The sequence below is a fragment of the Anarhichas minor genome, unplaced genomic scaffold, assembly GCF_050575085.1.
Source record: "Anarhichas minor isolate MPS153535 unplaced genomic scaffold, ASM5057508v1 ptg000041l, whole genome shotgun sequence".
In the NCBI taxonomy this organism is placed as follows: Eukaryota; Metazoa; Chordata; class Actinopteri; order Perciformes; family Anarhichadidae; genus Anarhichas; species Anarhichas minor.
Window position 1 is genome coordinate 5,769,658 of NW_027466487.1, and position 14,575 is coordinate 5,784,232.

General features: G+C 42.7%; 1 protein-coding gene across 2 annotated transcripts in view; it reads right to left on the minus strand.

Annotated features, from left to right (window-relative positions):
- fam131bb (family with sequence similarity 131 member Bb) overlaps positions 1 to 14,575 on the minus strand; it is a 45,878-nt gene that overhangs the window by 14,242 nt on the left and 17,061 nt on the right. Inside the window, exon 1 of one of the 2 annotated variants that reach the window (XM_076109051.1) lies at positions 7,949 to 8,223. The exons of the other annotated variant lie outside the window; for it this stretch is intronic. Within the exon in view, the coding sequence (XP_075965166.1) occupies positions 7,949 to 7,976 (28 nt within the window). The 5' untranslated portion in view covers positions 7,977 to 8,223. Of the gene's footprint in view, positions 1 to 7,948; positions 8,224 to 14,575 lie in introns of those variants that run through there. 2 annotated transcript variants of the gene reach the window in all.

Here is a 14,575-nt window from a genome sequence, read left to right on the forward strand (position 1 = left end):
TTTACCTTAAAGGGACACTCCACCAATTTCATGTGTCAAAGTAAATTTCCCTATTAAGAACATATTTCCAACTAAAACGAAACTGGTAAAATGAATGTCCAAAATGAATACCGACCAAAAATATCAACCATTCTCTCCAAAATGCAATCATTTTTATGTATTATGGTCCATTAATTAAGTTCTGCAGCCCAAAACTTCTAGCAAGCCTTATCACAACATCTGAACGTTAACTGTGCACAGACGGATACTAATAAAGTGAAGCAAAGCAAAGTTGGAGAGATTTTAGTAGATTGGCCATTTGGGTACCATTAGGTACTGTAAAACTAATTTAATTTAATTTCCATGTCACAATAGGTATTATTTCCATCTTAATACAATCAACCAGGCCTCTATGCATGTTGCCATTAAAAGAGAATCATAACCCATGGGTCTATTTGACCAGCTCATGCCTGTATTGAAGGCCAATATCTTTAAGATGAGTGCAGTGAGTGCATCCAGAAGATGGAGACATAGACTGTGTTTTCACAAGCAAGGCTGAGTCTGTTTGATGCTGGAGGAAAGCAGAGAGCAAATGCTCCTCCATGCCATGCAAATGAATAAATGAAATCTACAAATGAAAGCTACTCAAAAATTAACCAAAGAAATTGGATTAGCCATTAGCAGCGTTGATATGCCCTTGAACAAAACCTTTTATCACAAATCAGCAAAGGTAAGACATAGTTTATGGTTATGGCTGTATAACGTGAAGTTTATTTTCTACTCTTTTTTGGCTGCTGGTTCAGTAAGTTTGGTCGTGGAGGGATAAGATATAAGATATGCCGTTGGAATATGTGGGGTCATAGCTTTCATTTGTGCGGGTAGCATGATGTAGTGAAATCGCTAGCACCACCATGCCCGCATGCATGTTCATTTAGTCGCTTGGTGTTGGAATTGTTTTGAAATGGTTATCATAAGCTTTAAGCCTAACATCTTCCCGTTATGTGGGTATACAGGATGATTATGTTGCTACATGTTTAACATGCATTTATCTGGTGGTTGTTGTTGTGTGGGCGCTCGGGTTCAAGAGGTGTTCTATTTTCAGTGGTTCACTGTTCGGCTGATGTAAAATAGTGAGTCAAACATGCATTTGTTCACTGATGTTAAGGGCCTCACAGTAAAACGTAACATACTGTTTCATACTGAAAATATTTCTTCCTGTGAAATTCAATTTAAACTGTTTTGGAAATATAATGTACTTTATTTAAAGCAACTTAACTTGTGACGAATTGTACCATTCAAGGGCAAATCTCAGCCCCAGTCCCAACAAATGCCAGCCACACTGCCAATCGAGGTTTTTACAGTCTTGGCGTTTTAATCGTGTTTAAAGGCACTAGCAGTGCTGTTGACAGTCCCTGTTCTGCTGCAAATCCACCTTTATACTATAAACTGTAAGAGACTGTGTGTGTGAGCAAAGCGTTCCTGAAAAAGAAAGCAGGATCAGCTGATGGTCACCACCCAAAAAGCAGAAATAATTAAACAACTTTGCATCAGGCCCTGCCATTGTCGGGGAGGGTGGACGCATTTATATTCATGCGCTACTTTCACTATTAAAAATGAACTCTGTGTGACCTCAGAAGAATTAGTCGGGCGTGTTGGATTTTTGGCACTGTGGAGTGCGGTGTGAGGTGGTTACTTATGGGCTGATATCACTTAGACAGAGAGATGTCTCATTTTCTGCCTGGGCGGGAGAGTGTCCCAGATTTATTCCCCATCTGGGATAAAAATCTTCCCTGCAAACACAAACTGTACATGAACATATATGCGCGCCCACACATATCGGGCCTACAGCAACACAGGGCGCACACACAATACCACTTCCCCTCTTCCCCTGTTTCTCTCCCCTCTGCCTCCTTCAGCCTTGTTTGGCCAATTAGTAGATTAGCATTCACCCCCCAGTTTGTGTACCTTTGTAGCTGTATGCATATAGTGTTTGTGACTTATATGAGATTACATCAAAGCATGTGCTATTTGTGAAGTGAGCCACGAGGGTTTGGATGTCTATATCATGCTGTGATTAGTTGTTTGTAGTTCTTAGAATATCTGCATAGATGATGGTTCAGTAGTCATTATCGGGAGCTCAGTGGTTTCTTAAGCTATATGGCACACTCTGTATTTCTGCACTTCTGAAGGTGATGCTCTTGAGCTCTCGGCAGCACAGTAAGCAAATGCGTTATTCTGCTTCTGAGGAGGCAGGCAGGATCCCTCCTTGAGAAAACAGCAACAACAACAGAGCACATGACCAGAGCTCTGAGCCAGCTTTTCTTCCCCTGGCACTCTCCCCTCCTCCTCCCCCACACACAGCGGTGCGGTGCTGGATACCCCCCCCCCTGCGGTCATAGGGGAGCCAGGCTTAGCTCAGCAGAGGAGAAGGAACGAGAAGGAGTCAAGGAGGGAGGGCTGGGAGACGGAGGAGAAAAAGGAGGGAGCTGTCGTGCGTAACGAGCAACCAAAGATCTGCAGCGGCTGCACTGTCAACTCCAGCTCTGACTGTAGTGGCTTGACGGCAAATGCTTCAAGTGGGAAGCATTTGAGAGTCATCCGTCTTTTTGTACTCCCAGTGCCCTCCAGCAATAGCGCCAATCAACCAGGGGGCTTGGTGCTTGTTTACCATGACAGCTGCAGTAAAGGCTGGTTGCCACGATGGGGCACCGGTTTGGAAAGCAGCCCTGTTGCAGCAATCAGCTGACAGCTGAGGACCAGAGCTCTGATGGTTGGGAGAGTTTGGTCTAAGTGTGTTTCGGGACATAATCCACACACACGCAGGGGCATGAGTTACTGCCATTGACTTGGTGAAATGACATTCCCAATCTACATGCCCCTGTCATTGGCAGACCTGACACACCTCATTAATCTGTACAGACATGAATGTGGCTGCCATCCTGTGCAGATCTTTATCACTGATACAGGGTAAATAGGTTACAGCAGTCATTGGTGCACTGACTGTCATATCTAAAAATCTACAACGTGTTGTAACTTGGCACAGGCAGCTGCAGCCCAGCATCATCGACCCAATCATTTCCATAAACATCCTAATGGCCTGCTAAATATATAATGAATATTAGGACCACAAAACGGAAGAAGTGCTTTTATCCTCATCTGTTTAGATGATGGGAAGTCAACCAGTTACGTGTAGCTTACAGCAGGAAATCTTTATTTTCTTGCTTCTCAGCTTTCAAAGGAGTCTTCCCGTCTTTGAGAACGTGGCCTTTCTCTTTATCAGCACTGAAGTGGTTAGTTGCTACAGATAACACTGAGACAACCAGCATGGTTGCGCACTAATGCTGTGGAGTGTATCCGCAAATGCACTTAGATTCACACACAGTCACACATACCCACTTGGATGAAATTGTGGAGATGAAATTCTCTCTTTCACAGCATCATTCAATTTCATTACAAACTCTGAGTCACTTTGTTGACAGCAACGCCTGCCATCATGTTTCCCACACAAAGGCCTCTTATTTCTGATCATCCACATACAAGCTGAAAATTGGTATGTGCAAGGGCAAACACACGGGCATATACATGTTCATCAGTTCCCCTCCCACAAGGCTTGACCTGGCATCATGTGACAACGTAAACCGTTTAGCACACAGTCGAGAATATGACACAGAGGCACTTACATAAATCTGTAGGTAGAGACCCTATATGTTGCTTTATGTGCTACATTGGAGTCCTTGGGTGTATACACAAACACACACACTCACACACATGCTGACACACACACACAGGTAAGGGTTATCAGGTCCCCCTTGTCTCTAAAGCACTACATCACTGAGTCATTCACCTTGAATGTTGTTCATGTGTGCAAGGCTTTTCCAACCTGGACAGGAGCCAATCAATCAGCCTCCATCTCAGTTGGCCAGATTTGCCTGCTTACAAGCTGACTGCAAACCGGCAAAATGCAGGACGTGGTACCAGTTGTTGACTGAGTGTTTGTGAAGGCACCGTGTTACCGGGGGTGTTTCAAATTGAATGACAGGGAATCCCTCTCTGTAATGCAGCATCAAAAAGAGCGATGGGACAAAGTGGGGAAGCAACAGTGGTGCCTATATATATTACATTCACACCCACACGTGGGCCTATACGTGCAAATACATATAGGAGCAAGAGTGCGATCATATGCATCCATGCATGAACACATACAGACACACACACGAGGGCATACGGACACTCAAGCTGGGTACTGTTTGTGTTTTTTTTCTATTAGCTGTATGATGCCAAAACTATAAAAAAAAATTGTATCTTGAGTTGAGCTGCCCACAAGATTTAAAGTGGTACTTTTGTGCAATTCTTTGTGGAGAAAATAAGATCTATTGATTAAATCAACTAATCGATTAGTCACCAAAATCGTATGAGTTATTTAGTCGACTAAGAATTTCTTTGGTCAAGGACAACCCTAATGTTGAGAAATAGAAACATAAACATAAACATGATTTTCAACAAATCCTTTTGGATAAAATAAATAAAAGTTAAATGTTGTCTAAACACAAGTTTCTATTTAAAATGGGCAAGATTTTGATATAAGTCAGGGACTATCTGATCATATAACAAGAAACAAGATAATGAATATGACCAAACATTTGATACTTAAGATACTCTGTGCTACAAACACAATTCAGTTAGTAGATACATACATAAACATGTAGTCACATACACAAACAGAAGCGTCTGTTCATGCTTATTGATCTGTAAGTGGTGTGGCACCTTACCAGAGCTAACTTAGAGAAAGGGAAAAGAGAGTCTGCTTACAGACAGCACAGGTGAGAGTTGTCATAATGTCCCACATTCATATCTATAATTTCACCACTGCAGCCTGAACCCCAGCAGTTATCTTCACGCTGCACACAATGCCCTAAATTATAGAGTGATTAATGATTCCAGCTCTTACAGGTATTGGGCGGCCTGGTGACTTGAAACAGAAAACTGCTTCTGATGTGAAGCTTTTAGCACAGTTATGGGCAATAGCATTATCAACAACACATCTACAAATGTGATCAACATCATGGTGCTGTGGCAGAATTACTAACCCTGTGTTCGGCAGCTGTGGAAATGTGCTCTCAATGAACCATATATAAGCTGTGTGCTGCACACACAAGCTGAGTCACTGACTGTAGTTGTTTTGCTGTCGATCTCATTGCCTTTTCCTCGATGATGGGGGGGAAGAATAATGTGCACTCCCATCGACTGCTTCTCAAGGCCTTTTTGCTCTCTGAAGGGGTGATGGATGCAGACATCTCATCTGCTGTACATCACTGTGTCTTCACCTGAACCAGTAACAGTGGTGGTCAGGGGCAGCTCAGCTAAAGCAGATGTTAAAAGGATTGGTTTTAAGGCATAACCCAAAGTAACCATTAACATGCAGTATACTTCAATGATAAGGAATTTTAATTTCAGTAGTTTCTTCGTAGACTGAACCTTTTACTTGCAAAAACACAGCTTTAAACTTTTGAAGCATTGCAAAAACGGTTAATCGGCAAGAATATTTGTCTAATTACCAGTCAAAATATGTCATCACGCTTATATAAGACACAGCCACATAACAAGTAATATCTCAGTGACACATTTAGACAGTGCATCCTAAATATTTTGGGAAATACTACTTTTGAGCATTAGTTACACAACACCTCCTAATAGTGGAATATGTCTCAAAATTAGTTTCCCTCGCTCCTTTCCTTTTATCTTAAAAAGCATACATTTCCACTTGTTCCATGGCAGATTTGTTTTTCCTGATTATAAACAAAAACACCTTGTATTCATTGCGTTCTTCAATTATTTTTTAAGTGTTTTTTTTATGGTGAAAGTGAACCAACCCCAATCCTGGTATTTACGTCAGCCCTCATTTTCCAACTGGGTCTGAGTTAAACTTACACACACATATGAACAACCCTCACTGCCTGCAGGAATCAGTGTCTGCAACATTTGCTATGATGCTATTTTTCTGGCTAATAGTTTTTCACATCTAGGGTTTTCTGTTTGAAAACATCTAAACTGCCAGACCTCTAATAAAAAGTGATATGTAGGGTAAAGCATTGTCCCTTAAGGTTTCTATTAGTATTGCTACTAAAAAGATGTCATCATAGTTTCTTCTGTGTCACATTTCCTTTGACATCCAAAACAAAGGAAACTTATGCGGTATGTTCTTCCTCACACACTAAAGCCATTCTCACCCAGGATAAACACAACCATGCCTCTAGACTGCTGCTGATTCTGATGCTCACAGTCTCTGGCACGCAAGTTGCTTGGAAACGCCAAATCTTCCTTCTCTTAAGAACTGTTTATTTACACATTCATGTTGGATTACAGTGCACACAGCTAGGGATAACATTTGCTTTCCCCTAAGTAGATGTACAATCTCTACTACTTGTGTCTGACAGGCTACACGGTGCACTTTGGATGTGTACTTCCGTGTATTCTCCCTTGTCACAGCTTCAGAAACTGCTTTTACTGGAGCAACCTTATTGAAATCTTGAGCCTCTCTGATCACTCGTACAAAAACAAGCATTAGTATTCAGGTGGCTGACAATCAGATTAATGTGGCACCTTTCAAAAGCCCTCTGTCCTCTTCAATCACATTGTTTGCAGCAGCTGGAGTCTCTGGGCTCTGCAAGGTCTCCTGTCTTGACCTGAGTGTTGACAGAGGATCCTAACCTTCTCTCCTGCTCTGCAATGTGTCAAATACTGTAATCTGCACTGCCTGAGCTTTGTAACACTGTTGCTGCTGTATTCAGTTCACGCCTGCCTTCCTAACTGTGTCATGTACTGTAGTACTCCTTCTATTCTACATACATTTAAAATCCTCTTCATCAAGAATGGATGTTTAGTTTAAAAAAAAAAGTGCACAAGCACACTGAATAGCCTGTTTGTAACCTTTGACGTTCATGACCCCTGGAAAGGTTATGCACTTTTCAAAGGGGCGTTAAATATGTTGAGACCGATGCTCTGCCACAAATATGTTTAAGAGCCTGATGTGCTAAGTGGTTCATTAATATTTAACACCAAGGGAGGTCTGTGTTTATTTTTACCTTTTGAGCTCGATTCATGCTACATACTAAGACATGCAGGACCTGACTATGCGCTGCAACATATTTGAACTATATTCATGCAAACAACTAAAAGATGATGTTTATTCAACCCCTCCTAGTCTTTCCTCACTTAGCGGCAGTCCTTACAATGTCATCTAAGGGTTTATCTGGGAGGGTCCTCACATGAAAACAACCGTCAATCCCGTACACCCTAGCCTGCACGTAGTTGCCCCTCCCTCTCCCTCTCCCCCTCTCTCCATCGCCATCCGTCCGCTCCTCCCTGCCTCCCTGCCTGCGCTGAAATTCTTCCTCTGCTCCTTTCTTTTATCCCTATTACACATGCAAATAATAACAAACTGTGCAAACGCCCCTGACAAAGGCATTATCTCCTGTCTCTTTTTCCTCTCTTTCTCCAAGCCATACCGCCCTATAAATAAGCACTATCACAGCGTTTCCCTCTCCCGCCTCCCTCTCCTCCCCACCCCTCTCTGCCTCCCACTCACACACATATACATACTGCCAAACAGCATCATAAATCAAGGGATGGGTGGGGGGAGGGAGGGGAGTAGGGAGGTGGGGGGATGCAACCACACACACAGTAGCACATTTTTAACACATATTGTCTGTGACATCTTGTCTGTATTCGGGGTACACAGCTTCTGTGACCAGAACTCTAACTTGCTTATACACTGCACTGAAAGAGAAGCAAACACCTCTCACACACACATAAACACACACATAGATATAAACAAAGCCTGTCCATACGTGGTCTCCACACAAACACTCACTCCTGCAAGACACCCATCCTCCTGCTCATCCTTCCCCCCCGCCCCCACCCAAACCCCCCTCTAGTCCGCAATGAGCGAGGGAAGAGAAGCGGGGCTTACTCAGTGTCCTGGAGCCGATGCATCCCATGGTGTATTCACAAAGGCCCTGGATACAAGCGAGGAAGTGTTACCCAGACACCGTGCATTCTCCCTCTTCCTCCTGCGAGTCTCTCGTTCTCTCGGCTCTAGCTTCTTTTTCTTGCTCTCCTGTGCTCTCTCTTTCTCTCTCTCCCTCCTGCGCTTGCTCGATCACTCACTCACTCTCTCTCTCTCCCTCCCTCTCTCTCTCTCTCTCTCTCTCTCCCCCCTGCTCTCCCTCTCTCCGGTGCAGTGTCTTAGAAGAGATCCGGTTAGTAAGTCAGTATGCCTGGGGGTAATAGATTAGGACAAAATAAAGATGCAAAGAGGCATTATTAGCATTATTTAAACAGATGTTTCTTCTATTTTGATAACAGCTATCAATATCACCAATATGTTACCAATAACAGGAGATATCCAATCCAATTTGGAGCCATTATTACATTTACCGAAACAATTTTAGTTATTGGGACAGACAATGACAATATGATTGGGTCATTTGTAAATGAGAAAGATCAAAACAAACACAGACATTAATCTAATGAGAGGTTAAAACAACAATTAGGTAGACTGTGTGTGTATTGGGTTGCCACTACAGGATCAATAGCACAGTGCTGAGAGTGCCGCGCTGCCATTGTTGTAGATATCGCTGCACTGCCGTAATATTGTTGAGCTAAAATGGGGGATTCTCTCTCTGTCTCCCTCTCCTGTGTGCACTCAGCCCAACAAAGTGCTGCAGCGGTTTCCTCTCCCCTCTCTCCATCTTCCTCTCAATCACCTCCTCCCTCCCTCACACAAATAAATGCATGCACGTACACCAATATTAAACAATCCTGAACAAACAACAATAACAGCTGAGGGTTTTCCTTCACAGTCAAGCTGCTGCTTGAGTCTCCACCTCTTTCTTTGTCGTCTCTCAGTATTGATCCGCCCCTCAGTCGTCTCTACACCTATTTCTTGCTTTCTGTTCACTCTAAATCACACCCCCATGTCGTCCTCTATTCCCTCTTTTTGTGTTTGCTCTCCTTGGTATCATTTCCTTTCTCCCACCCTCTTCCCCGGGGAAACAAATGAGAGGAGCTTTTGTTTTTTACATCTCTCTCTCTATTTGACTTGCATCTGTAACACCACCACACCTATACCTTCCTTCATTCTAAATCCCTCTGTCTTGCTTCAGTTTACAAACAACACCGGACCTCTTCTTTATTTACCTACCTGTCTTTCTTTCTCTTCTTACTCCTTTTCTGTCTAGGAAGCCCCCTACCCCTCTCTCTTGATTACAAATGAATGTGTGCTGTTTCTAGAAGTGTTTGCCCAGTAAATGACGCAGGAGCATTCTGGACAGTGAAGGGTTGTTTGTGGGGGGAATGCGTGTGGTCACTCTTGTTTTGTTGACTTGACGGACATTTGGGCGAAGAAGAAGAGGAGGAGAGCTCGACAGATGGAGGGGACAGAGAGACAAAGACATGGGCAGATGGGGGGGAGTGATGGGAAGGAAAGCAAAGAGCAGTTGAGTCATGTGCGGGAGAGGTGTGGGGATGATTCTTGTGTGAAAATAAATGAATAAATTAGCACTCCAGAATGGACGGAGGAAAAAGACAACAATCGAATCAGTTTAAGAATTAAATAGATTCAAAAAAGAGATTCAGAAGCATGAATGTGCAATGAAGGGCAAAGACATAACAAATCAGACCGAATCCAGCCATTTCCTGCAATGTGGGTATATATATAGATGTCTGTTTGCTCTCTCAGCTTCATTCAGGGCTGTTGGCTCACATACGCTGAACCTGGTTGGGGAAAAATAAATGTACTACCCTCCTCTGATATGTGTAATTGCAGACTGAGTATATTGTCCTCGACCCAATCTCCCTCTCTGGCTCACAATTCCCCCTCCATCTGTCCATCTGCCCATCACTCTGTGCAAATCACTGTCTGGAAGTCTCTATAACTATCTATCAGTCATTCTCTCTCTTCGCATGACGCCTCACGGCAATTCATGCTTTTTGCTGAACTCCTCGGTTGATCTAGGTGTATCTGTCCTGCTTTACATGTTGTTCCTTGTCAACACAATTCATATTTGGCTCTCGTTTTCTTTGCCCATTCTTCTGTATCAGAGGTCGTGCATATTTTACCCTGTGCACAAACTATGACAGATTTGTGAGATGCAAACAAACTCACCAGAGCTGCAACGATTATATTTTGATTCTTGAACTTTTGAGAATCAGTTACCTGTTTCAGTTAATTTGGAGGCAAATATTTGATGGTTCTAAAATGGGCTGCTTTTCTTTCTCTTGCTATTATTTTATTAAATTGAATATCCTTTGGTTTTGAACTATTGATCAAACAATAAAAGACATTTTATGATGTGACCTTGATCCTCTGGAAAACCGTGACCTTCATTTTTCACAGTTTTACAAGTGATTAATTGATTAACTGAGGATGACATCCTCATAATGAAAACAATTGTTAGCTTCAGCCCGATCACACGCACACACACAGAATACAGAACACCTGTGACAGAGTGCTGATCTACGATACGGACCGTCAATGTGGAACAAGGTCAACCACGGAGGGAGGAAATTCTTGACGCTAATCTCACTCATGACACATGGGCTATTTACATTGCTGCCTCTTACCGTCTTTGTCTGCTCCTTTCCAACTCACACACACGCACATTTCTACACCAGTGCTAACAAACGATGTACAACAACATGAACCCGCCTTGCAACACATGACGCAGGCGACTTCTATCGTGTTCCTGTCGGCACGTCTCCTGTTTTCCTATCTGGGTCGATGCTGCACTGAATTCCAATGTGGCAGTCCTTGTTTAATATGATCTCATATCACCTCATCATCAGTGACTTTCATGTACCTGTCACTATCTGTCTATCAGCTCCTGGCTGTTCTGTATATAGGCTGCATCTCAAGGATAATGAATAACAGCTTTAATGCTGTCTCGTTCAAGATGTTCTGTGCTGATGAACGGAAATGCCTGTCCTGTTTCCAAAGTCATTCTTAAGGTTTTAAAACATTAACTCCGACTGTATAAAATATGGACCAAGTCTCTGTGACGTCACTCATAGGATTGTGAAGCTTAAAGGTTCGATCCCCGGCTCCGCTAGTCGCATGTCGATGTGACCTTGAGCAGGACACTTAACCCCAAAATTGCTCCCATAGCTGTGCCTACGGTGTAGAATTGTGATCGAATCTGAAGTCGCTTTGGATGAAAGCGTCTGCTAAATGACTGTAATGTAATGTAAAGTGGGTTTCTCCGGTCATCTTGGCAGTGACGACAGCCTAACTCGCAGCTAATCCAAAAATGGGCAGAGGTACGGCTTGTTTCTTTATAGATTCTTCATCACAAACAAAATTAGAGAAATACATCTGAAAATATTACACAAAATATATAACATTTATATTTTAATGTTTTTGTTGTTAACAAATGTAATTTCTATAAGATTGAACAATATATGTTTTTGATTCATCTTTTTTATGGTTGCCTATATTGTATTACATTTTGGAAAGACTTTGAGAATTATATATTGTGCAAACAAATACATGCAATTAATATAGGCGGTAAATGTTATCACTTATTTGGAATGTGATGAAATGCTCTACTGTTAACCTTTTTATCTTAATAGAGACATTTTATATTCTTAAAGCTAAATGTCTTAACTCAACCCCATCTTTTAAAACTGAATATTGTTTTGAGTTAATTAAATTTATAGCAAAATATCCATGTCAAAAACTAAAATTGACCTAGAGATGTTTGTCTGAAGAAGTCTGTCGCCTAAATAATTAGGTCAAACAAAGGCTGCTTACATTGTCAACACAACACTTTGTAAATGTTAGACTTAAGTACATTTTTTTCAAACAGAAAATGGGCGGTGGATTGTAGGTGGGACTGAGGCGGGCCAGGGGGACGCATCAGAGGAGACAGCTAGCAGCTAGCGACCTGTTACGATGCCCACCGGTCAATCAAAGCGACCATGCCTTTAAGTATGACTATAAATCAACCTCCTTGTACAGTTGTCTTGAACGGGGAAATTAGCTAGAAACCAAAACCGTTTTATGGACCAGGCCGTAAACATTTCTGCTGTTCAATTGGGCATTTTAACATGGGGGTCTATGGAGATCATCAAGTAGACATTCAAAGAACTGCAGTTCTTAGCACTTCCACGTTGACTTCATTTATCAGCACCGGAGGCTGAGGTTTGGCTCAGACTGGTTAAACTCCTCTAAAAGATGCAATTCTCCCATCGCCTTCACCTCACTGCCCACTGCTTACACTTGTATTTAACCTGTGCTCTGCTGAACCAAACTGCTGTGTTATATGTGTTAATTGGAACCGCATGTTACACATCTACCTCCAAGGAGCAACCAAGTTAGTTACACAAGAATGTGTGTGTGTGTGTGTGTGTGTGTGTGTGTGTGTGTGTGTGTGTGTGTGTGTGTGTGTGTGTGTAAGAAAGGATATGTGTGGGGCAGGAATGACGAGGGGTGGTAGAGGGAGGAGAAAAGGAAAGAAAGATGGGGGAATTCTCTGTGGTTTGTTTTTGAGGAGGGGGCGTAGGAGGCGGGTGGGGAGGAGGGAGTGGTATAAACGTTGCTATAAAAAGAGGCAGCCTCTAATAAGGTGCTCTCTAATGACTGTGCTTATGTGATCAGCTTTGTTTCAGCCAAAGAGAGTTTATATGCATTATTAGTTGATGCTTTGGCCTGGCAGTTCACCATTTCTAGCTTGAATTCGTCAGCACACACAGTTATATATTTATGTATTTGTGCGTGGGTTGTATTGAGTCTCTGCGCTCTGGATGTGTGTTTGTGCGCTCCAGTTCTTACACAAGGCAAACCTTGCGTACGAGGAGTTCCCAACTCTTCTCTATTATTTACAACTCTCCTTCCTGTTCTCCTGCACTCACCCTACATTCTCTCTTGCTCCAGTCCTGCCGGTCTAGTCTAGACCACCACCACTGCAGCACCCTTTACCCCCAGTGATGCTTCTGTGTCTAGCCTCTCATGTGTCCATTCTCCTCAACCAGCCTATCAGTCTCTTTTAGAGTCATGTCAGTATCTAAACACCCGCCTGTCCTTTATTACATCCCTAGCTGATGTGAATTTGCTTGATGTTAAGAGATTCTGGAAGAATATTCTTCCCTCAAGGCAATTTAGTCTGGCTGTGCACGCCACAGTAATGTATACCCTGACACCTGTTGGGGGAACTGGAGTACTGCAGTCTAGCAATGGCTTTGACAAGCAGCCAGTTTGCCTGCAGAGAGGTTTCTCTGGGTGAAGAGACCATGTCTCTCAAGTTTGCAGGTTCTCATCCTGTCTAAAATGCACCTGGAATTTCTGCTTATTGGCTTAATGTTGTTTTCTTTGTGGGCACAGATATCTACTTCCCCTTGTAGGCTACATTTTATGTTTATACTAGGGAGAGGATGCTACATTACAAAATCCTTCATCAACTTCATCTCACATCCCAAATCTAAATGATCTTAGATTTGTTTTACAAGTGGAATTGTGGAAGGCTCTTTCTTGCACTCTACCTGGATGTTTATTTAAATTCACACTTTCTGGCAACACACAATGGGAAAAAATCATAGGAATGAACACAGACTTTGTTTATGATGTCATTTTGCAAAGATTGGCTATATCTTAAATAACATCCAAGAAAGTAAATTAGCTAAATGTGTAGCCAGAAAGTGTAAAGCAATGCCATGGAAGAAACCCCGCTCTACAGCTAAATCATTTTTAAAAGGAACAGCTGGATTCCCTTTGAAAAGATCACATACGGAGGAATACAAGAGCTTATATAACTATATCGGTGGTGGAATTGTTACTACAAAATACAGCAGTCTTTGTCTCTTTTAAAAACTCTGTTTGAAAGCTTGGAAATAAAAATATGTATGGGTGGAACATATGTCTTTAAAATGCATTTCCCAACATGTACTTTGCATTCAAATGGCTTTCAACCTTTCCTTTGTTGAGCAAATGAGTGTGAGCAGAGAGAGAGAGAGAGTCGGAAACGATCCAAGTTCAGGATATTAACTTACTGAGGTATTATGAGGCAGGTAGTGACTCACATGAGCAGTGGGAGGTGGAGAGGGAGGAGCGGAAGGAAAGATAGGAAGGGAAATAAAAGTGCAGCGTTTGGAGGGCAGACTGAGGAATGGAGAGATCGGGGGAGAAAAGTGGTGAAAAAACATGCAGCATGAAACAGAGAGAAAATGAGAAATATGGCACTTTGGAGAAGGGGGGGGGGGGGGGGGAGAGGAACTGTTCATTCCAAGGTTTGGCTGCATTCCAGGCTGTCTGGCTCTGATTTCGACGGCCTCCTGTTTTCCTATTTTCCCTCCAGACTGACTGAAGCTGCCTTCTCCCTGCCTGATCCAAACTTGATAAGTAAAATAGTCAGTCACAGTGGCACCACCTACTGTTTGCAGCTGGCTGACAACAGGCAGAAGAGCGTCACACATGGTTCATTTCAGCTTCCTTACTCCCGTCACATGCTCAGTCGGAAAGCAATGTGTGAACTAGCTGGAATTTGGAACGGCAAACAAATGTTGACCTCCTCTCGCATGCCACCTGCCTGAGAGCCGGCAAGCC